General features: G+C 33.0%; 1 protein-coding gene across 1 annotated transcript; it reads right to left on the reverse strand.

Annotated features, from left to right (window-relative positions):
- LOC133331842 (uncharacterized) lies at positions 1-23,552 on the reverse strand (the record flags this gene model as incomplete). Its single annotated transcript, XM_061540225.1, has 4 exons — positions 22,746-23,552; positions 6,579-6,660; positions 887-1,993; positions 1-807 (listed from the first exon to the last, which is right to left on the reverse strand). Coding segments are annotated over exons 1-4 (2,803 nt in total), but the record flags the coding sequence as incomplete, so codon positions are not given.
- Positions 23,553-23,858: the final 306 nt, after the last annotated feature.

Here is a 23,858-nt window from a genome sequence, read left to right on the forward strand (position 1 = left end):
TATTTGAGGTCAGCAATACTTTGGATTTTCTTGTTTCCAATGATTTTTGCTCCTCAGTCAACTCGAAATGCTTGTTGACTGGCCATTTAGACATATCGTCTAACAAAAATTTAGGTCTTTCAAACCATATCGATGATTTAATTTCATCTACACTGCATTCTCTCGACACAATGTCGGCTGAATTCTGTTTAGTTGGCACATGACGCCAACTGCATTTTTGTGACCATTCTTGAATTTCTGCGACACGATTTGAGACAAATGTGGCCAGGGAAGAAGGATGGGGTTTTAACCAGTATAGTATAATATCAGAATCGGACCAAAAGTATATTTTTTCAACATCAAAGTTTATCATTGGTTTAATTCGTAACCACTTATTTGCCATGAGATGTGCTGCTGAGAGCTCCAACCTCGGAAGAGTCATAGTTTTGAGGGGAGCTACTTTAGATTTAGCTGTTAGCAGCTTGCAAGATACTCCATTAGAGTCCTGCGAACGAATATAGAAACAACATCCATAGGCACGCATCGATGCATCTGAGAAACCATGAATTTGGTTTCTAGATGAAACATTCGTGTTTACGAATCTTGGGATTTGAATCGTATCCAACTTTGAACGATTGAATTTGAAATCTTCCCAGACTGAACTCAAACGCATGGGAATCGATTCATCCCAGCCTAATTTGTTAATCCAAAGTTCTTGCAATAACATTTTGGTTATTATTAGACACAAAAGGCCGAGGGGATCAAACAAACGGGAAGATATTGACAAAATGTGTCTTTTAGTAGCTTTCAGATCTTGGAAGCCTCTATCTATGTAAAATTTGAAAACAACATTTTTGGGGCCCAATGAATTCCCAATGCCCTTGCAGTCTCGGAATCCGAGTGTAACAACTTTTCACTACAAGCTGTCTCATTAAAATCTGGATGTGTCTTTTAGTAGCTTTCAGATCTTGGAAGCCTCCATCTATGTAAAATTTGAAAACATCATTTCTCGGGGCCCAATGAATTCCCAATGCCCTTGCAGTCTCGGAATCCGAGTGTAACAACTTTTCACTACAAGCTGTCTCATTAAAATCTGGGTGATTAGAAAACCATTTTGTGAGATTTAATCCCGCTGAACTGAGAATAGTAGTGACTTCATCCCGAATTGTGAGAAGACTATTCAAATCAGCAGAACCAGTCAACAAAACATCCACATAGAAGTCGTTGCTTATAACTATGGCACCAATAGGCCAAGTCTCTTTGGACAAATCGCTCAAATGGTTTAAGCAACGAATTGCTAGAAATGGAGCGGACGAAGTACCATAAGTGACCGTATTCAATCTGAAAATTTGCAACGGATCACTTTCGTTTTGTCTCCAAAGGATTAAATGAAAATCTCTATCTTTTTCGTCGATTAAAACTTTACGATACATTTTCTCAATATCTGTAATTGCGTATTTATGTAAGTAGAATCGAAGTAACGTTGAGTACAACTCTTCTTGGATGGTTGGACCTAGCATCAAGAGATCATTGAGTGAAACATGTGAAGATGTTTTACTCGATGCATCAAAAACGACGCGAAGTTTCGTAGTTGTACTTTGAGGTTGGAAAACATATTGATGAGGAATGAAATAATGTGGGTTATTACGAATTTTATTGTTGGTTTTTTCCATGTGACCTAAGTCAAGATTCTCTTTTATGAAAGAATTATACATTTCTTTAGATGTGTCGTCATGAGAAGGTTTTCTTTCCAATGCCAGAAACCGCCTTTTGGCTGTTTCAAATGACGAACCCAAAAGTTTCACATCTTCTTTGAAAGATAAAGACACTTGGAAGCGTCCTGACGATAAACGTCGAACATATTTTTGGAAACGGTCCTCACATTTTTGATGTTCCTCAGACCGAATTTTAGCACAATTATTTGGAATTTCTTCCAACTCCTCATCATTTTCTATGGCAACATTCAAGTGACATACACCTGAATTCGACCCCTTTGACTCATCGTATTTGCCAGCTACGATCCAGCCAAGAGAAGGTTTTTGCAGAACCGGATAACTCGGTTCAACTCGATATGCCAGTTGAATTTAACCTGCCACTTTCCCGTTTTATTTTGAGCCTTTGTACCAAGTCCTCGGTTATCAAATTAGGTTGAGAACCGGAATCTAAAAGAGCTCTAGCCAGAATATATTTTCCTGAGCTACTACGGACCTTCACTAATGCTGTGGCCAACATTACGCCTTCATTCGACGATGAATAGTTGACCGAAGCGCTAGACGTAGAAGGCTGCTCTTGATCAGAAGCGTATCGATGCAGTAAGAAATGGTGTGAACCACCGCATACTCTACACTTCACTCCTGAGTTGCATTTGGCAACAGTTTGACCTTTTTTAGTCAATTAATGCAAGCAGGGACATCTTTAATAAATTCAAATCTTTGCAGAACTGGTACGGCAATGAAGGAAGTACAATTATTTATATTATGCTGTAAAGATCTACAGAACACGCACTTTTCAGAAGATGGTTTCTGTTTAGAAACTGAATGTGACGTTTTAAAGTTCCTTTTAGGCTGATTATCAAACTTTGGTTTATTAATTTTGGGTCTTGCACCAGAAGATTCTTCAGCTGATATATGCTGATATCTTTTATTTAAAGCAGCCTCGCAATCAGACCATAATGGGAGCTTCTCGAAATCAAGCTGTTCTTCCCATTTGGATTTAGTGATTGGATCGACCTTTGACATAACTAAATGAATTAAAATGGCATTCGTAATCTTTTTATCATCACCAATAGACAACAGTGAATCATAAATAGCAGAAACGGTGTCGATCATGCTACGCAAAGCAGAAGCTGAATGTTTAGGGATCTCAGGAAGATCAAAAAGTTTCGCAATATTATCGAAAAATATTAAACAATGATTATCATAAACCTTTTTCAGACTAGCTAATGCCTTGGGATAATTTTCTTCAGAAATCTGAAATGCTCTTACAGTGCCGAGAGCTTCATCGGACAAGCATGAAATTAAGTGATTGCATTTTTCTATGTCTGTCAATGTCGGATCTGTGTGAACTAAATTTTCAAAAAGACTCATAAAATTTTTATATTCTGAATATTTTCCGCTAAATTTAGGCAATTTCATATTTGGCAATCTCGATTGATGTGATTGGCCACAAAATGAAGTTTCAAGCATACTACTTCTCCAATTTTTAGACAAAATTCCTAAAAATATTGACTTTGCCGTATCGGGATCTAGAATGTCAAGTTCGGATTGCAATCTCATTGCATCATCAATATATTTATTAAGAATGTCTAAGCGACATTCTAGTTCAATTGTATTGACCGAAATTCTTTTTTCTCTGAAAGAAGTTTTAATTCTTTCAATGTTTTCAATTACATTTTCTTTCTGTTGCTTAATGTTGGCAAACTTCCGTATCGGGAGTGCTTTGGTGCTTCTTACCACCAGCCATTATATTTAAATAATTTGAATTAAATTTAAAATTTTAAACAAAAATGTATTTACACACTTATTATTAGTGTAAGGTAATGAACTAGTTTATTTAAAATAAACTCTCGCTTTTATCAAAATTTTATTCAATGTCAGCTTTAAATGACAATTTAATTATTATTTTAATTAAACTGTTTGGTTTACGAATGTAAACACTCAAATTTCAATATTTTAGAAATTTTACAAAAATTGCGTCGTCTATAGCACCCTTAATATTGATGTTTCGATAACTATCGATAACGCTGTTTACCAAATGGAGTAACCGAATACAAGTAGTCAATTACTCACGAAGTGTTTGGCACTAGTAGAAACTAATTAAAACAAAGAAAATGAAGTGAAAAAGGCACAATTAAACAAATAAATTTAATAAATTAAAAAATATATGTAAATTTTGCCGATTTGAAATATTTTGATTATAATTAGTTTTAGTTTATTTTCGCGGATTAGTGTGGTGCTACGAATGTATAAAATTACAACAAGTGGAATGGCTGACAAAGCGAAAAGCGGAATAAGAAAAGGCAAACTTAATTTATATGTAATAATTAAGTTTGTGTTATCTTGCCGCGAAATCAAGCCAAAACGATTCACAAAATATATATAATTTGAAATATCAAGCGTATAGGGATAATTTGTGTGAATTGTGATAAAATAAATTTTGTATTACAAATTCTCTAACACTGAGTAATTTACAGGTTAGGATTCACACAAATTATGTCCAACGCTGTTACCTGTGGATCAGAATCACTCTCCTGATTGTTGTGTTTGCTCCAGCATAAACGGTAATCACAGCGACGGGGCATCTGGATCTGGATACAGCAGTGTTTTTCTTTAAGGAGAGTATATATTTTTTTATTTTATTTAATTAATTTAATTATTTTTTTAGTATTGTCTTCTTCTCCTTTCTTGCAGTACTTTAGCAAGGCTATTTTGAAGAAACTTATCAAAACACACCGACACTTAATTTCCCGGGTTTCGGCACCAAAATGTTCACCTTTATTTTAAGGTAATTTCACTTTTGAATTATAAAATTAATTTATTTATAATTTTTTTAAAATGTTTTTATTTTTTAATTTATTTAGGGATTCCTGGATGGCGAGAAGAAATCAGACGCGTTTCGTTGGCGGTATAATTCACAACAATGACTTTATTATTATTCTTTTCCATTATCCTATCCTTCTACATCTAACTTAATTGTAATTTTACATACTATTTAACTACTAATTATTACAACTAAGAAATTCATATTGTGTCTACATTATTATTAGTTCATGTTATAAATTAATTAAAATTCAAAAATAAATAAAATAAAAAATCAAGAAAAATACATAAATTGAAATAACAATTACAATAAAAAAAATAATTTTAATCAATAAAACTGCTCCAACAACCAGTTAATATTTTATTGACAGAAACTTAGTGGCAAATGTTTTTTAACCTTATATTGATGCAATATTAATAAGGCAAAACAACGTTTGCCGGGTCAGCTAGTTAATTGTAATTTTCTCGAATGTTTATTCATTGGGAGCATCTACTTTTAATTCTGAAATCCGTGAAATCCGTTTATTGAGAATATCAAGTTGCTCTTGAAATTCACTTCTAATTTATTCTTCCTGTTCACACAGTGTTTTACTAACAACACTTTCTATCATCTATTGTAACTGCACAGGTTCCACTGTTGTTTCTTATTGAACGACTACTTGAGAACGATATCCTACAGTCTCACTGTCGAACTCTTTTTTAATCTCGCTATAATCGTTAATAAAACTCAGATGCACACTAACACAATTTTTTTTAACATTGTTTTAACAATATCTCTTTAACACTTTCTTATCACTTCACGATAGGCTTGGCTTGAAATAATATGAAAATGTTGTTAATTTTTACGCGAAGTCTTATTTTTTTTGGTATCTCACTTACATGATTATATGACAATTTTCTTAAAAACTGCTCCATCTGCTTATTAGTCTCGTTCTCCGTATTTTCTCCAGTAAGTTTTGATTAGAGATGTTCTTACTGATTCTTTAGAATCGATAACATTATGGTACAAAAAACAACTATAATAGAGACCTAGTACATCGTGTGCGCCTTGAACAGCTGAGTTAAACTAAATTTTTAGAATTTTCAATATACCCTCAAAACCTGAAGTTATCGCCAAAAACTTTTTTTTGTGTGTTTTTTAAAAAATCAGCAATATCTCCACTACTCGATTTGAGTCTTTTCATTTTACTAGGAAGAGGAAAGATAGGCCTATCCAACGGTATTTTTATTATATTTTTTAGTAAAAACTGATGAAACGGCAGATGAAGAAATTCAAATTTTCAACTTTATTTAAATCCTCCATTGTTTGTTCAAGAACCTATTCTTGTAACAAATTCAAACAACAGAAAATTTAATTTCCCGTCGAATGAATTCTTATTGATTCCAATTAGTAAAACACAGTGCAAGCGGGCGCCATTTTATAACTTTTACTTTTACTTTTTTTCATGTGCCGCAAATTTTTCAAATAGTCCCAACGTTGTTTGTTTATCCAATCTTATCTATTAAAATCTCAATCGGCGTAAAAATTAATGTATTAGCATTTTGAAATGTTGGCAAAATTATTCTTTTTCTTCTTCTCAGAAATATTGGTTTTTATGTCATTTATCTGTGAAATGGTAATTTGTCAAATCGCTATTTCTGTGATACTTAAGTTTGTGCAAAAATTTTGCGTGGCGTTGATGTCTACTGGCGGCAAGAAATAAAATGATTTTAATTACACACTAATGTTTGATAATTTTAATAAATTTACTTTACCTTATTAAATTCCATAGCTTGTCCGGGTAAGAAATGCCAGCCATTCCGTCTTTGTTCGTTTTTATTCAGCAGACAAATTGCGCGGCGCAATGAATGTGCCGCCAAAGTATAAAAGGTAAAATACGGGAAATTGAAGCCATTAGTTCAATAACCGCAAAAAAGGTCAAACAATAAGTGAAACTAAGACAATTTTTTGTTGGGTGTTGTGAATAAAAACCAAAATAAGAGGTGTACGAGAATATGAAGATTTGTTTGTTTGCTAATGGTATCTTATCGTAGATTTGCAATAAAAACCTCAAATTGTACTGGCCTCGGGAATATCGTGAGGCCAGGGATTTCTTTTTGGGCCATTGTTGAAGACCGGTTTCTTTTTTGTACCACAGGCAATCTTAAAAGAATAAGTTTTAATAGAACTAAAATTTATACTTTTTGTGCATTATCCTATCATTTCCATTATCATATCCTTCTTTTCCATTATCCTATCTTTCTACTTCTAACTTAATTGTAATTTTACATACTATTTAACTACTAATTATTACAACTAAGAAATTCATATTGTGTCTACATTATTATTAGTTCATGTTATAAATTAATTAAAATTCAAAAATAAATAAAATAAAAAATCAAGAAAAATACATAAATTGAAATAACAATTACAATAAAAAAATCAATTTTAATCAATAAAACTGCTCCAACAACCAGTTAATATTTTATTGACAGAAACTTAGTGGCAAATGTTTTTTAACCTTATATTGATGCAATATTAATAAGGCAAAACAACGTTTGCCGGGTCAGCTAGTTAATTGTAATTTTCTCGAATGTTTATTCATTGGGAGCATCTACTTTTAATTCTGAAATCCGTTTATTGAGAATATCAAGTTGCTCTTGAAATTCACTTCTAATTTATTCTTCCTGTTCACACAGTGTTTTACTAACAACACTTTCTATCATCTATTGTAACTGCACAGGTTCCACTGTTGTTTCTTATTGAACGACTACTTGAGAACGATATCCTATAGTCTCACTGTCGAACTCTTTTTTAATCTCCCTATAATCGTTAATAAAACTCAGATGCACACTAACAACATTTTTTTAACATTGTTTTAACAATATCTCTTTAACACTTTCTTATCACTTCACGATAGGCTTGGCTTGAAATAATATGAAAATGTTGTTAATTTTTACGCGAAGTCTTATTTTTTTGGTATCTCACTTACATGATTATTTGACAATTTTCTTAAAAACTGCTCCATCTGCTTATTAGTCTCGTTCTCCGTATTTTCTCCAGTAAGTTTTGATTAGAGATGTTCTTACTGATTCTTTAGAATCGATAACATTATGGTACAAAAAACAACTATAATAGATACCTAGTACATCTTGTGCGCCTTGAACAGCTGAGTTAAACTACATTTTTAGAATTTTCAATACACGCTCAAAACCTGAAGTTATCGCCAAAAACCCGTTTTGTTTTTTTTTGTGTGTTTTTTAAAAAATCAGCAATATCTCCACTACTCGATTTGAGTATTTTCATTTTACTAGGAAGAGGAAAGATAGGCCTATCCAACGGTATTTTTATTATATTTTTTAGTAAAAACTGATGAAACGGCAGATGAAGAAATTCAAATTTTCAATTTTTTTTATTAAATCTTCCATTGTTTGTTCAAGGACCTATTCTTGTAACAAATTCAAACAGACAATTTAATTTCGCGTCGAATGAATTCTTATTGATTCCAATTAGTAAAAAACAGTGCAAGCGGGCGCCGTTTTATAATTTTTACTGATAGGAAAAATTTTGAATACTCAACAAAAATATATATTTTTTTCATGTGCCGCAAATTTTTCAAATAGCCCCAACGTTGTTTGTTTATCCAATCTTATCTATTAAAATCTCAATCGGCGTAAAAATTAATGTATTAGCATTTTGAAATGTTGGCAAAATTATTCTTTTTCTTCTTTTCAGAAATATTGGTTTTTATGTCATTTATCTGTGAAATGGTAAGTTGTCAAATCGCTATTTCTGTGATACTTAAGTTTGTGCAAAATTTTTGCTACTGGCGGCAAGAAATAAAATGATTTTAATTACACACTAATGTTTGATAATTTTAATGTGCCGCCAAAGTATAAAAGGTAAAATACGGGAAATTGAAGCCATTAGTTCAATAACCGCAAAAAAGGTCAAACAATAAGTGAAACTAAGACAATTTTTTGTTGGGTGTTGTGAATAAAAACCAAAATAAGAGGTGTACGAGAATATGAAGATTTGTTTGTTTGCTGATGGTATCTTATCGTAGATTTGCAATAAAAACCTCAAATTGTGCTGGCCTCGGGAATATCATAAGTGAGGCCAGGGATTTCTTTTTGGGCCATTGTTGAAGACCGGTTTCTTTTTGTGTACCACAGACAATCTTAAAAGAATAAGTTTTAATAGAACTAAAATTTATACTTTTTGTGCAATAACACCAAAACGCAATAAAAATAGACAATAGGGAATTCATATCCATAAATGTTATAGCCTCGCTGATATTGAGCACCGTTTTCTATTGAAAACACAATGATGTGCAATATTAGTTTAGGATAGGAATACACAAACCTATCCTTTGGTAACCTAGACAAACGGATCTGTGAACGAATTTACCTTGAATTCCTTAGAAGGGATTTTTCTCAGCCACGAGAAAATATAATACGTCGAAGCAAACACTACGAAATTCTATAATTGTTTCTTCACAATAATTCTCAAAAATTTTTTAGAGGCCAGAACCTTCTAGTTGAGGAAGTTTAATTTAATTAAGGGAGTAACATTAGCTATATTCGATAAAAGATGTACAGATGTTCCAGTGATCATATTTTTAATTAAGACTTCTAAAAGGGATTTTTTATGGAGCCGTCTACTTCAGGTGTTTGAGCATGTGATAAATATTTGTTTGTTTAGATAAATGTTTTGGAAATATTAAAAAAAAATTGGGAAGTTGTTCCAACTGAATAATCGGTGAAACTTAGTAAAACTGCTTATATTTTCTAAAAAAATATGAAGTTTCAGCTTATAAATTCCAGAAAATCTTTTTGCCTTTTATTGCATTTTTTGACTTATTAAATTAAAGTAAAATAAGTCAGCTAAATTAAGAATCTCAGGAAGCCAGAATAAAGGACTTTCAAAACTATTGGGAGCACTTTTACTGTAAATTCTGTATGGAAAATACAATAGAAGATGTCTTTAATATATTTATTTTATGTTCAGATCAATTTATTTCGAGCAAGAGGAAGAGCTGTAAAAAGAAAATACAGCAAATGCCTCGGACTGCTTTGGACTTACTTATCCTTACTCAAAAGGAAAGTGATAATGGTAATTTTAAAAAATTGTATGATGATTAAGAAGTAAAAGATTCTTATTAAGTAAATTAGTTTTATAATGGTTGTGAAGTGAATGATGATTATGAAATTAATAATACTGTTAAAATTAATGAAATGAAGTAAATAAAAAAACGTACAATTACATTTTTTTAATAATTTTTTTCCTGTAATGGTTGTTTGTTTTATTTTTATACTATGGTTTTTCTTTATGAATATTGATCGATAAGATATAATAATATTTTCTAATGTAACTTTTTTTTAAATATGTGGAATTATGGAATTTGAAGAAATTGTGATACAAGACCACCTTTTCCAAAATACAAAAAAGGCCATAAAATATTAAAACAACAATTTTTTATTTATTTATTTTTTTTTTGTTTTTATGATTATGCTTTTTTATGTATTTATGAAAATCCATCAATTAAAAATATCAATATTTTAAAATTACGGCTTTCCTGAATTAATCTTCACTTTGCCTACCGCTCAACCCACTGTGCGACGTTTCACTGTAGAAAATCTAGCCGATAGCGACATACTTTTGAATCGAGGACATTCAGAAAGCTGATGGTACTGTTGAGGGCATAGTAGAAAAAAAAAAACGATATGAAACGTTTGCAATCGTTTTGTTTCGTACTTTTCATAAGAACCAAACGAAACGAAAGAAAACCACATATAAAGTTCTTTCGTTTTGTGTATCGTACTGTTTGCGCTCATGAGTGCAAACAAAACGAAATCAAAAAGTACTCAACAGTGTAATTTTGTCACCCAGTCAGCATTTCTAGCGTTTGAGTCTCAGTGTTGGCTTTGTCATGCATGATTATTGTGTCACCCAGTCAACATTTCTAGAATTTTGGATTAAAGATACAAAATGAAAATTTTTAATATTTAGACAGATTATATTTTTGAAGGTTTTTATTTAATGTTATTATTTTTATTTGATTTATAAATTTAACCCAAAAAATCCCCAACTTCAAAAAATCTCCAATTCGAGCAAAGCAACTCCTGTTTTGGGAAAAGTTTTCAATACAGGCAACACTAGATAGAAACGGTAATATTTCTTAGCTGATCAGTATCATTGTAGGATCATGCCACGTCCAAAAAAACGGATATTATGGGATGTTTTGATTTTAATGATCAAAATAACACATATATGTGTCAGAACGAAAATTGTCGTAAAACTTTAAATGGACATGCCGGTAATTTAGAGCGACATTTAAAAAATGTTTACCCTGGTTTATACCAAAATTATTTACAAAAGAAAAATGGACAAGCAGTTAAAAATGTGAACAAACAAACTCTAAAAATTTCCTGCACTGTTGATAAAGGTAGTGTAGAGAACGCTATAGTGGAACTGTTTACCAGAAATGGCAAACCGTTGCGCATGACCGAGGACCGTCCATTTAACGTTAAGTTTGGAATAAGTTTGGCAACCCTAGTTGAGAGCAGACGTCAAAATTTCGTGCGCTCCGTTTACTGCGAAAAATTATTAAATATTCAAAGTAATAAATATCAGTGTTAACACAATTGTGTTTCTTATAAAAATAACAAGTGTTTGACACTTTGTGTTTATGAAGTATGGCTCCAAAAACAAGGAGAAGTATCAATAACAAAAAGAAAAGAATTGTCTGTTGTCAATGTAACTCAGAAGTGTTGGATAACGATGACTCGTTTGAGTGTGACGATTGTGGCAAAATTCTCCACACGTTATGCACACGATTAAACAAAATTGAAGTTGAGAGGCAAGCCAACGACTCCTCTCTTGAGTATTTCTGTCATTTCTGTCGACCAACATTGGTGGTGAAATGAAGGAGTTGCTTGAAGAAATGAGAGAAATGAAGAAGACGATGAATTTTATGTCATCGCAACTATTGGTTGCGTTTTACATGAGTCGGATATAGAAGTCGCCTATTTCTCACGTCGTAATAACAATAACAAAGCCTCAGTTGTCGTTAAATTTTCAAATAAGAAATCCAAAACTGCATTCATGGATGAAAAAAAGAATCTTAAAGACGTTGATAACATGAAGGACGTCTATATAAATGATTTCCTTACCAAGGACAATCTGGAGTTATTGCGTTATGCGAGATCGCTTAAGTCGTGATTTTTAAATTCGTTTATGTACAAAGGGGTAGAATTTTTGCAAAGAAATATGAAAAATCAAAGCCTATTCTAATAAGAGCATGAAGAAGTGGATGATGTCGACCACTCTGTGGATAATGAAGACGATGATGAAGATGATGATGAAGACGAAGGAGCAGGGTTTTTGTCGCCCAATTAAAAAATTATCTTATCCTGACCATGTATCTTGATTATATATTATTTTAATTTAATGAATTCTAATTATTTCCTGAATATTAAACATTATAATGAATATTTAAATAATATCAATTCAATTTTTTTTAATATTGTATTAGAAGTGTTTCCTCGTTGGATAAGTTTAATCGATTTAAGCCCGAAGTAAGTAAATTTTCCAAGCTTCCCGATATAATTGCCGTGCAAGAAACACTCAAAATTTATCGTTATATTCTATTTTTGGATATAATGTTGAGCACTGTGAGCGTATTGATGGCTTTGGAGGGACATCGTTATACATAAAGTCTAATCTGAAATATAGAACAATTGTGAATAAAAGTGAGGGTAATCTGAATGTGTTGGCGATTGAATTGTGTGATGTAAAAATTGATGGCTTTAATCTCCTAATTTCCTCGAACCATTCCTTGTTGTACCTCCCCACCAAGTGTCAAAATTTTGTATGTAATGTCAGTTGAATGGAATGTCAGATTCAAACTTTGATCAAGTTGGAATCACGCCATTCCTTCAGGGGCAACATTAAATTTTTGTTTTGTGAATATTGAATTGATACATTGACTGCACATCTTAATATTTTACCAAACCTTCATGAAATTCTAATATGTAAATGGTTAAATTCTTGATAAAAACATATACCTTATATCAGTCATTTATTTTAAAAGTGGTCTAAGTCCATTTTTTCCTATATTGAGACATTAAATTGTTTGTGGATTTGTGCCTTATAAACATGGTAGAAGCTATAACGTAATATGCTTTGTAAACTTTTCAAGAAAACCAATATTTGTATCAGAACCTAAAATGGACTTAAATCACTAGATCACTGTCAACTGTGTGGTTGAAACATGGACGACCTTAATACTTATTATTAATATAGATTTAGGGCAATTATCGGTCACAGTATAATAATAAAAATGTTCCAGTTTACTCTCAACACTCGTTGTGAACAGTCGACTTTTCTCTCACAGCGCACAGAGTTTATTTTTTCTATCTCAAACAACGGTTACTTTTGTTTACAAAGTTTTTAGTGTTAATCCTCAAATCTCTTCGTCATGGCATCCTCCTCGGGAGGAAACTATTATAAGGATCTGGATCCAGACGGCGGCTCCAGTTCTTCTCCCAAAAGGAAAAAACACAAAACTGGGTCCTTAGCTCTGGGAAATACATTAGACTTTCCAGCTCTAATAACACACAAACCTAAAAACCAATCCTGTCCGAAATATGTTATCATGAAAAGTAAACACCCAGAAAAATCGCTCAAACCATTTAACATATTTTTAATATCAAAAGCAATACAAGGTATATCTGCTGAGCCTACTTTAAAAACAATATTTACTAGAGATGGTAATATTCTATTTCTGACCAAAAATGAGTACCAGGCTAATCGGTTTATAAAAACTAAAAATCTTAGTGGAATTTGTCCGGTCGAATGCTACTACTGCGAAAAAATAACCAGATTCCAAGATAGTAAAGTATCAAACACTCCATCCCACATACTTAGTTTCAACCTGTATGAAGTTCCAAAGGTTGTTGATATTGGGATAATAAGCTGTATTGTGAAAGAGTATATACCAAATCCAATACAATGCAAAAATTGTTTTAAATTAGGCCACACCAAAAAATTCTGCCAAAATTCTCCTATGTGTGAAGTATGTGCATCTGTAATACACGATCCCACTCTCTGTACTCATGTCAAATGCATCAACTGCGAACACCAACATAGGGCCACCAATAAAGATTGCCCTGAGTTCCAGCAGAGAAAAACGGTACTTAGATATAAAATAATAAATAAATGCTCTTTTAAAGAAGCAGCAAAAATGCCCCAAAACTAACTCCGTCTAACATACCCATAGAAAAACTCTCAGATCCCATAGAAGAGCGCAAAAAAGAATAAACATAACCAGTACCGCCAGGATGGCAAACAAACACAACAACGTTATAATACAAAACACCAACAATAATATTGCTCTCGCAACACCTACCAAAGTAACACAACATCAACAAAGCACAATAACTGAAGAACTCATCACAGAAACTTTAAAATCAAATAAAACTCAACACACTCCCATCACAAAAACAAATACTACAAAAGAATACCAACGGAATACAACAAGCGAAACAATAAATAAAGAAGAATTACTCAACACATTCACCACAAAAATAGAAAATATAAACAAAACCAAAAATAACATTGAAACTCCGGTTTCAGCTAAAGTATCTGCCAAAATAACTTGTAGAAGAGATGCAACAAACGGTCTTGAAGATACGATAATGTCAGAATAATGTGTACCATAACATTATTTTGTAACTTTATCCGTATCTATGATCGATTTCAAAATAATACAATGGAATATAAAAGGGTTAATAAACAATTACGTCGACCTACAATTGTTAATTCAAGATCACTGCCCGCACTTTATCTCATTGCAAGAGACCCACATTCCATTCCAATCTCACCCTATTGCGCCTAACTTATACCATGCGTACTCCACCAATGAACCATCAAACATCAATGCAAAAAACGGCTTAGCTGTTTTTATCAAAAATCATATCCCACATAAAAGAGTCTATAATTCGTCTAAACTGCTAAATATCGTAATTGAAATAACTCTATTGCATGTTGCTCTACATCCCTCTTACCCTTAACGCCATGTGTGACAATAGATGACCTATATAGCAGTGACCTGCTATATACATGGTCATCCATGAAACAAATCCCAAATTACAACTTCAAAAATGCAAGATGGTTAGAATATAGTGCCGCTATAGACATGGAGTTAAATAGTACATAATTTGTAAGAAATCCTAACAAAATTAATGCGACAGTCACCAAGGCAATAAGAATAAATATATCCCTTTAAGGAAAAATAAAAGAAACCAATATGCGCCCTGGTGGAACAAAAATCTACATCTTCACCGCCAAAACAAAATTGTCGCATATCGTATATTTCGATGCAATTTCAAATCTTTTGTTAACAGAATGGAAAATATTTTGAATGATATGATACCAGGCCCAAAATTACTAGTTGGTGATTTAAATGTTGACGGCCTTTCCTCAAATGATACTAATATCAAACTAAATTGTATGTTTAATCAGTCAGTAGGTATACTTGTCACTAGAGCGTGCAGTCAGAAATCAATTGATTGGGTATACCTTAATATACCGAATAAAGTGAAGGTGTTAAGCACTGAAAACGTATTGTCAGACCACAATTGGTTAAGTTGTCATGTAGATATACATTTCGTGGTTGATGATCACGTGAACTACCAGCGGAGGCATGTGAATTACAGAAAATTGTCGCATTTACTGCAGAATGAACTTTCAGCTCTTGATGTTGAGAATACACCTAATGCATGTAAAGTTTTTATGGACGTGGAGTCATCGGCATTAACTCGTTCTACAACAATATATGAGAAAACCGCTGACGTACGAGAATTGATAACCCCATGGACAAATAAAGAATTGTTTTTCAATCATATGTTTTAAAAGGAAAATTCTAAAGAAGGGAAGGAAGGTAGAAGACAAGGGCAAATATCGGAATATTCTAAGAAAACTTAGCAAAGTTATAAAAGATTGCAATAACACACTTATGAACAATTATTATATGGATGGGATAAGATCGTGCGATAATGACGTTAAAAAAAACATGAAGATTTTTAAATAAGGAACATACTCGAGATAAAATAAATGAGATGAAGAATGTGTTTTTTCAGATGCGGAGAAGGTAGAAGTTTTTAATATATTTTTTGTGGAGTCTGTTGCAACATTGAAGAATACTATTGCAGAAGAAGTGATGATAACGTAAACTATTTGCATACCATTACCCAGGCAGGATGTAACATGGAGAATGTATTGAAATGTCGTAGCTGCAAAAAAAGTCCAGGCTCTGATGGTATCACACCAAAGACATTGTTGGCTGCACAACCAATTGTTCCTGAAATACTGACGAACATATTTAACAAAATGATTGTTGATGGATGTTACCCCAATTGTCCCAAAATACATACATAGAATATATGAGAATTTCGTATATTTCGATGCAATTTCAAATCTTTTGTTAACAGAATGGAAAATATTTTGAATGATATGATACCAGGCCCAAAATTACTAGTTGGTGATTTAAATGTTGACGGCCTTTCCTCAAATGATACTAATATCAAACTAAATTGTATGTTTAATCAGTCAGTAGGTATACTTGTCACTAGAGCGTGCAGTCAGAAATCAATTGATTGGGTATACCTTAATATACCGAATAAAGTGAAGGTGTTAAGCACTGAAAACGTATTGTCAGACCACAATTGGTTAAGTTGTCATGTAGATATACATTTCGTGGTTGATGATCACGTGAACTACCAGCGGAGGCATGTGAATTACAGAAAATTGTCGCATTTACTGCAGAATGAACTTTCAGCTCTTGATGTTGAGAATACACCTAATGCATGTAAAGTTTTTATGGACGTGGAGTCATCGGCATTAACTCGTTCTACAACAATATATGAGAAAACCGCTGACGTACGAGAATTGATAACCCCATGGACAAATAAAGAATTGTTTTTCAATCATATGTTTTAAAAGGAAAATTCTAAAGAAGGGAAGGAAGGTAGAAGACAAGGGCAAATATCGGAATATTCTAAGAAAACTTAGCAAAGTTATAAAAGATTGCAATAACACACTTATGAACAATTATTATATGGATGGGATAAGATCGTGCGATAATGACGTTAAAAAAAACATGAAGATTTTTAAATAAGGAACTAGGACATACTCGAGATAAAATAAATGAGATGAAGAATGTGTTTTTTCAGATGCGGAGAAGGTAGAAGTTTTTAATATATTTTTTGTGGAGTCTGTTGCAACATTGAAGAATACTATTGCAGAAGAAGTGATGATAACGTAAACTATTTGCATACCATTACCCAGGCAGGATGTAACATGGAGAATGTATTGAAATGTCGTAGCTGCAAAAAAAATGTCCAGGCTCTGATGGTATCACACCAAAGACATTGTTGGCTGCACAACCAATTGTTCCTGAAATACTGACGAACATATTTAACAAAATGATTGTTGATGGATGTTACCCCAATTGTCCCAAAATACATACATAGAATATATGAGAATTTCGTCCCATTTCAATATTGTCTACCATAGACAAAGTTTTTGAAAAAATCGTTTTTGAGCAGTTGTCGGACTATGTGTCTGAAAATCACATTCTATATGAACAACAATTTGGATTCCGTAAAGGCATGGGGACTGAGGAGGCAATGATCAATGTCATGGAGACTATCTACAGTGGCCTTGACTCTGGTTTTAAGGGTGTAGCTGGTGTTTTCTTCGATTTTTCAAAAGCTTTTGATCTTGTACATCACGATATTTTGGTTAAAAAACTTAAAAGTATTGGTGTTTCCGGAAGCTCGTTATGCCTGTTGGAGGATTACTTGCGTTGTCGATTCCAATATGTGCAGATTGGGAAAACTCGGAGTACATTACGAGAGATACAACATGGGGTTTCACAAGGAAGTATTCTCGGACCGTTACTCTTTAAAATTTACATCAATGATATGAAAAATATATTTTTTTTGGAAAATTATTCATGTTTGCTGATGATGTTTGCCTTTTTTACAATTACAACTACAATGTAGTTTTGAAAACGCAGATTGAATACGATGCAGCCTTAATTTCAGAATTTGCACGTCTTAATAAATTAATCTTGAATTCGGGCAAAACTAAATTCATTAGGTTCAAACCACATTTGAAACGTGATGAGGATATGTCGGTGTATATTGATGGTTTACCAATACTTGAATCACAACATGTGAAGTATCTAGGAATTACTATGAGCCGTAACTTATCATGGGAAACTCATACTAAGAATATTACATCCAAGATTTCTGCCGGGACTGGTATTTTGTACAAGTTTAAAAATAAGTTGAATAAGTCGGCGAAAATCATAATATATAACTTAATAATCCACTCCCATCTTACATACTTGCCTATTATCTTTGCTAACAAAAACAGCGCAAGTTTAAACGCCATACAATGTGCTCAAAATAAGGCCTTAAAAGTGGTCTACAATCTTCCTTTAATGTATCCTACTGTTGACCTATACAAGGACATTGCCAAAACAGTTCTTCCGGTTCATGGAATATACAAGCAACAAATACTTATATATATGTTTAAGGCAATACACGGTTCCAGACTAATAAGTTTCGAAACAAATTATTCGCAGAATGGAATACCAACGTGTCATTCAAATAATCTTAGAGTTATCAGATGCAGTTTAGAGGTGACAAAACAACGTATTGGCTATTCGGGACCCACTCTATATAATGCTCTCCCGCTGTCTTTAAAAAATATTGACGTTTTGTCTACCTTCAAATTTCATTTAAAAAAATATACTTTTCAATGTGGAAACACTTCTAAATTTGTAATAAGTTGATTTTTAATTTTGTTGTCATGTGATATTCATTTAAAATGCAGAAATAATACAAATAATATTATTTATATAGTTTGTAAACATGTTGCCATTTTTGCCTCTATAATGCCTCTAAGGCGCAGGGGCTTTTATTTGTAAATTTGTATGAAAATAATGAACTAATAAATAACAATTAAAAAAAAAGTTAATTGAGCATAACGTTATGCAAAGGATTGTAGAGTTTTCGTCAAATTTAAAGAATGAAATAAGCAACGATCTACAAGGAAAACTGATATCTTTGAAAATTGATTCAGGCTAAATGTAAGTGTTTTGGGTGTAAACGTGCAATACATTAGCGATAGCATCATTGTTATAAAAACTCTCGGAATAGAAGAATTGAAACAGAGACACACGAGCGAATATTTGAAAATGTGCTGCTAGATATTTTGGAAGAATATAGTTTAAATGTAAACCAAATATTATCAATAACAACAGATAATGGAGCTAATATGATTAAGCCTGTAAACAGTTTGAACCCAAACATATAACCCAACATTATAACATTATAACCCAAACATATCTCAACGTTTTGAGATCTAGTGGATTTAAAATACCAATTTTAGTCTGCGTAACTAGATGGAATTCTATATATATAATGTTGGAAAGATTAACCGATTTAAAGGATTTCCTAAATATGATACAAGAAGATAATCCATTCTTCGACATATATGATGATAGCTGGAAATCAGTTGAATAGTTTATAAACGTTTTTAAAGTCATTCATGATACCTCTAAAAAGTTGCAGTCGGAAAACCTCATATATAGTGAGCTATATATACAAATAATTAACATTTTACTACAATTGGAGATATTACCAAAAACAGAAGTATGCTCACTTTTAATAGAGTCTGTAAACAAACGGAAATGTATGTTATTTGGTAATGATTTGTTTATAATTGCTATTTTTTGGACCCGAGAATAAAAGTTTCCCTAACTGGGGATAATATTATTAGAGCGATAAATTTTATAAAGCAGTTAGATGCGCGGATTTCAACTTTGAAAGGTACGTTTTATTTGAATTGATGAATATTTAAATGAAAAATACATTTTTTTCAGGAAATTTTGAAATTTTGATCTTTTTTTGAAGTTGAACATTGCAATACTACAACCGAGGTTGAATCAAATAAAACAGAAGTTGCACTTGAAGCGTTTTTGAAAAGTTTTGATAAGCCTTCTTACAATGAGCTAAATCTCACAAATATTGAAAATGATCTCCGCATTTATGAGCAACAGGGCAGATTAGGAATCAACGACAATGTTATAGAATATTGAAAAAAAAAAACAAAATAATTCTCTAACAACAGTTACATTCGTTGTGTTAGCAATACCATGTACACAAGTAAGCGTGGAACGTCTGTTTTCTTCCTAAAAATATATATTAGCAGATCAATGTAATAAGCTAACACCAACAAATTTGGAACGTATTTTATTAACAAGAGTGAATGGAGAATTCAAATACGAAGACTAATTTTTTAATTTTATTTAAATGATTATAATTTTATATTAATTGAATTTATATTTTGCCTTTTACAAAAATTGTTTTTTGGATTATTTTTTTTATTGGTAATAAATAAACTTTGTGCATTATTTTAATAATTAATCAAATTAATTTATGCTTCATGATACCTCTAAAAAGTTGCAGTCGGAAAACCTCATATATAGTGAGCTATATATACAAATAATTAACATTTTACTACAATTGGAGATATTACCAAAACCAGAAGTATGCTCACTTTTAATAGCGTCTGTAAACAAACGGAAATGTATGTTATTTGGTAATGATTTGTTTATAATTGCTATTTTTTGGACCCGAGAATAAAAGTTTCCCTAACTGGGGAAAATATTATTAGAGCGATAAATTTTATAAAGCAGTTAGATGCGCGGATTTCAACTTTGAAAGGTACGTTTTATTTGAATTGATGAATATTTAAATGAAAAATAAATTTTTTTCAGGAAATTTTGAAATTTTGATCTTTTTCTGAAGTTGAACATTGCAATACTACAACCGAGGTTGAATCAAATAAAACAGAAGTTGCACTTGAAGCGTTTTTGAAAAGTTTTGATAAGCCTTCTTACAATGAGCTAAATCTCACAAATATTGAAAATGATCTCCGCATTTATGAGCAACAGGGCAGATTAGGAATCAACGAAAATGTTATAGAATATTGAAAAAAAAAAAAACAAAATAATTCTCTAACAACAGTTACATTCGTTGTGTTAGCAATACCATGTACACAAGTAAGCGTGGAACGTCTGTTTTCTTCCTAAAAATATATATTAGCAGATCAATGTAATAAGCTAACACCAACAAATTTGGAACGTATTTTATTAACAAGAGTGAATGGAGAATTCAAATACGAAGACTAATTTTTTAATTTTATTTAAATGAATATAATTTTATATTAATTGAATTTATATTTTGCCTTTTACAAAAATTGTTTTTTGGATTATTTTTTTTATTGGTAATAAATAAACTTTGTGCATTATTTTAATAATTAATCAAATTAATTTATGCTTACATGAAATGAATTTAATTTATTTATTATATTTTTTAGCAAAAGTGTATCATAAATAATTTTTAATATTTTATTATTTAATAAAATAGTGACTGAATTAAACAATTATGTTTTTGAATTCTTTATTATGAGTTAAGAATATGTCATCTAAATAGTGTAGAAATACTATTCGACATTGCGCACACCAAAAATTAGTAACATTTCATTTTGTTGACAAACTCAACAACTCGCCATAGAAAAGCATCAATCATAAACGCACAAAGGGTACCCGTAACAATGACACAAACAAAACACAACAGGTGATCATTTTCCTCAAGCAAACGTTTGAGAACGTTTCATTTTCGTGTCGCTCCCAAACGTTTCGACTCAACATTGCACAACAGAAGTACACTAAAGCAATAGTACTGTTTGCCTCTTTTTGATTTGAAAAGTTTGTGATTTTGTTTTGTACTATGAACGAAACGATTCAAAGAAAATGAAAAGTTTGTGACTTTGTGTGATTCGTACGGGTATTGTACTGTTTGTTTGCATTCTCTGCTTGAGGGCAAAGGATACATTCTTTCTTAGGCGAGAAGGACATGGGTTTGGAAATTTTTAGAGCTAGATTTTTTGACTGAGTCATTTCCTCGCATACATGAGTGTCTAAATTCGTTCCGTTAAAAACCTATCGAGATCTTTCCACAATGTTTGTGTAGAATTTGAAGACAAATAAAAACTAAGAACGGATCCCAATTATCCGTACGAACGTCGTAAATAAACATTACAGACAAACAACCATTAATACCACGCTAGATTTGTTTTAGACCTGAACTTGTCTCAACTTCAAGTACCGGAAGTGCAAATAATATTTTAAACTGTTTATGTATCAACAAACGAGGATTATCGTACGTGGCTTTCAACGCGTTACACGCCAGACAAAAACAGCGGTTTGTTAAGGGGACTTTGGAAACAATCTCGCGAGACAGAGATAGACAGAGATTTTTTTATAAAGACCGCGCGTATCTGAAGGAAGAAAATCGACCTTGAAAATATCAATATCACAAGAATGCAACGCAAAAGGCTGGGATGGTTAACTGCTGTCGAAATTAGGAAAGTATAGTCTCTTGAGCAGGAATAATTTCTCCTCGGAGTTGTATGAAAAAACCAAAGGAAGAAAAAACAAGGTGTTTTAGAAAGAATGTTTGCCAAATAGTGGAATTTTATTTATCGAAAATTCGGTGGATAATTTGGAAACGAACCTTACCAAGAACAGGGTTGTTTGATGGTTAGTACAGAAGTAAGTTTATTTACAAAAAAGAAAAAAGGAACAACCAATGTAAAAGGAAAACATTTGCATTTACTACATTATCATTTAGTACCAAGAGAGAGATGCAAATTTAGACAAATGAAAGAAAAATTGAAACTAGAGAATAGGGTGGTTGGCGTTAACATTACCGGTCCCCTTGCAGTAACTGCAACTAAAGAAATTAGACAAAAACTAGCACTCTCTCTTGTTTACAAAAAAAATTGATATATTGAAAGATTAGATATATATAATGGTGAACGGGCTGGTACTAGGATGCAGTCCTCCTTCAGAGTGAACAGCCCAGGCATATAGATTCGCTAGGTCTGTCCACTGGATACTAAATATGCTGAAAAGGAAAGTTTGTGCTTTTTGGGAAGGAGGAAAAACAATAGTGCATGTGAGAAACTTCATTTATTGGTGGAATTCATTTCGAAGAAAATATTAATAAATATCAGTTCGAACAGGAGCCATAAATTGCCCACCCGAAAATGGTACTCTGAGCAGTGGGCAAGGCGCTGCGTGAATACACCCCTTCTGACATTACTCTCGGATAAAGATCCACTCCGATGACAATATCGATGCCGGCAGATTTGTGGATGTCCGGATCGGCGAACAGCAAATGCGGGAAGTGCTTATGGTAGTCTTCCGGAAGTGATTCGAGTGAAGTCTTCATCGCGATCCGATATTCCACACGAAAAGTGCCCTCAATCTTCACGGACGAATCATGCCTAGAATAGAGTGTAAGCGCGCAAATGGTCTTCTCCCTCAAAGTAAGCCGCGCTATCTTGTGCTTGTCGGCGAAACCCCGGGCTATGCGACTCACCAACGAACCCGAATCCAGCAAGCATCGAGCCATCACTTTCGCGTCGATCCGAACCAGAACTGTGGGCAATAATATTATATAGTTCTTGTGGATCAATGATGTTAGGGATCCTTGGGACGAAACGGCGGGCCTAGTAGGTTCAACAGCGCGATAATTAGTTCTCGTTGATGTAGATGGCTCTGGTGACACCGAGCGAGATTTGGACCGAGACGACGAATTTCCTGGCAGAAGCTGGTCACGGAGCTTGGGGTTCACATGCAGCAATGTGTGGTGGAATTTGTGGCAATGATGGCTGCCGCGATCGCTAAAGCATGTACCATGTGAGTGTCCGCGAGCCAGGCAGTTCACACAGTATTTATGCCGCCGTACAGCATTCAGCTGATCCGCCATGGTCATATCTAAAAACTTCCTGCACAATCGTAATGGATGCGGACGCTGGCACAGACGGCAGAGGAAACGTCCCTTTCTGTGAGGAGCTTGGTTGTCACGGGAATGACTGATGCGACTGGAGCTGTTCGATTTAGGCATGGTTAAGGACGTAACATAAATATAGATAGAAGGAAAGGAAGAGAAAGGTAAATGAAAGAAATTTCGAACTTATGAAATTTCGAACCACATGAGGTGCCCCAGGTGGAATAAAATGCCAGTTTAGATTATGAAGAGCATATTGAGAGATCACAGCCGAACGCGAAACATGAATGAATTCTCTAGCAAGAACTTTGGACGCCCCTACAAAGGTCGTACCATTGTCAGAGTATAAGTGGGAAGGACATCCTCTCCTAGAAACGAACCGATGGAAGGCTGCTAGGAACGTGGGCGTCGACAGGTCCAAAT

This window comes from Musca vetustissima, unplaced genomic scaffold, assembly GCF_032173495.1.
Source record: "Musca vetustissima isolate MV318-11 ecotype Yass unplaced genomic scaffold, APGP_CSIRO_Mvet_v1 utg70015, whole genome shotgun sequence".
Classification (NCBI taxonomy): domain Eukaryota; kingdom Metazoa; phylum Arthropoda; class Insecta; order Diptera; family Muscidae; genus Musca; species Musca vetustissima.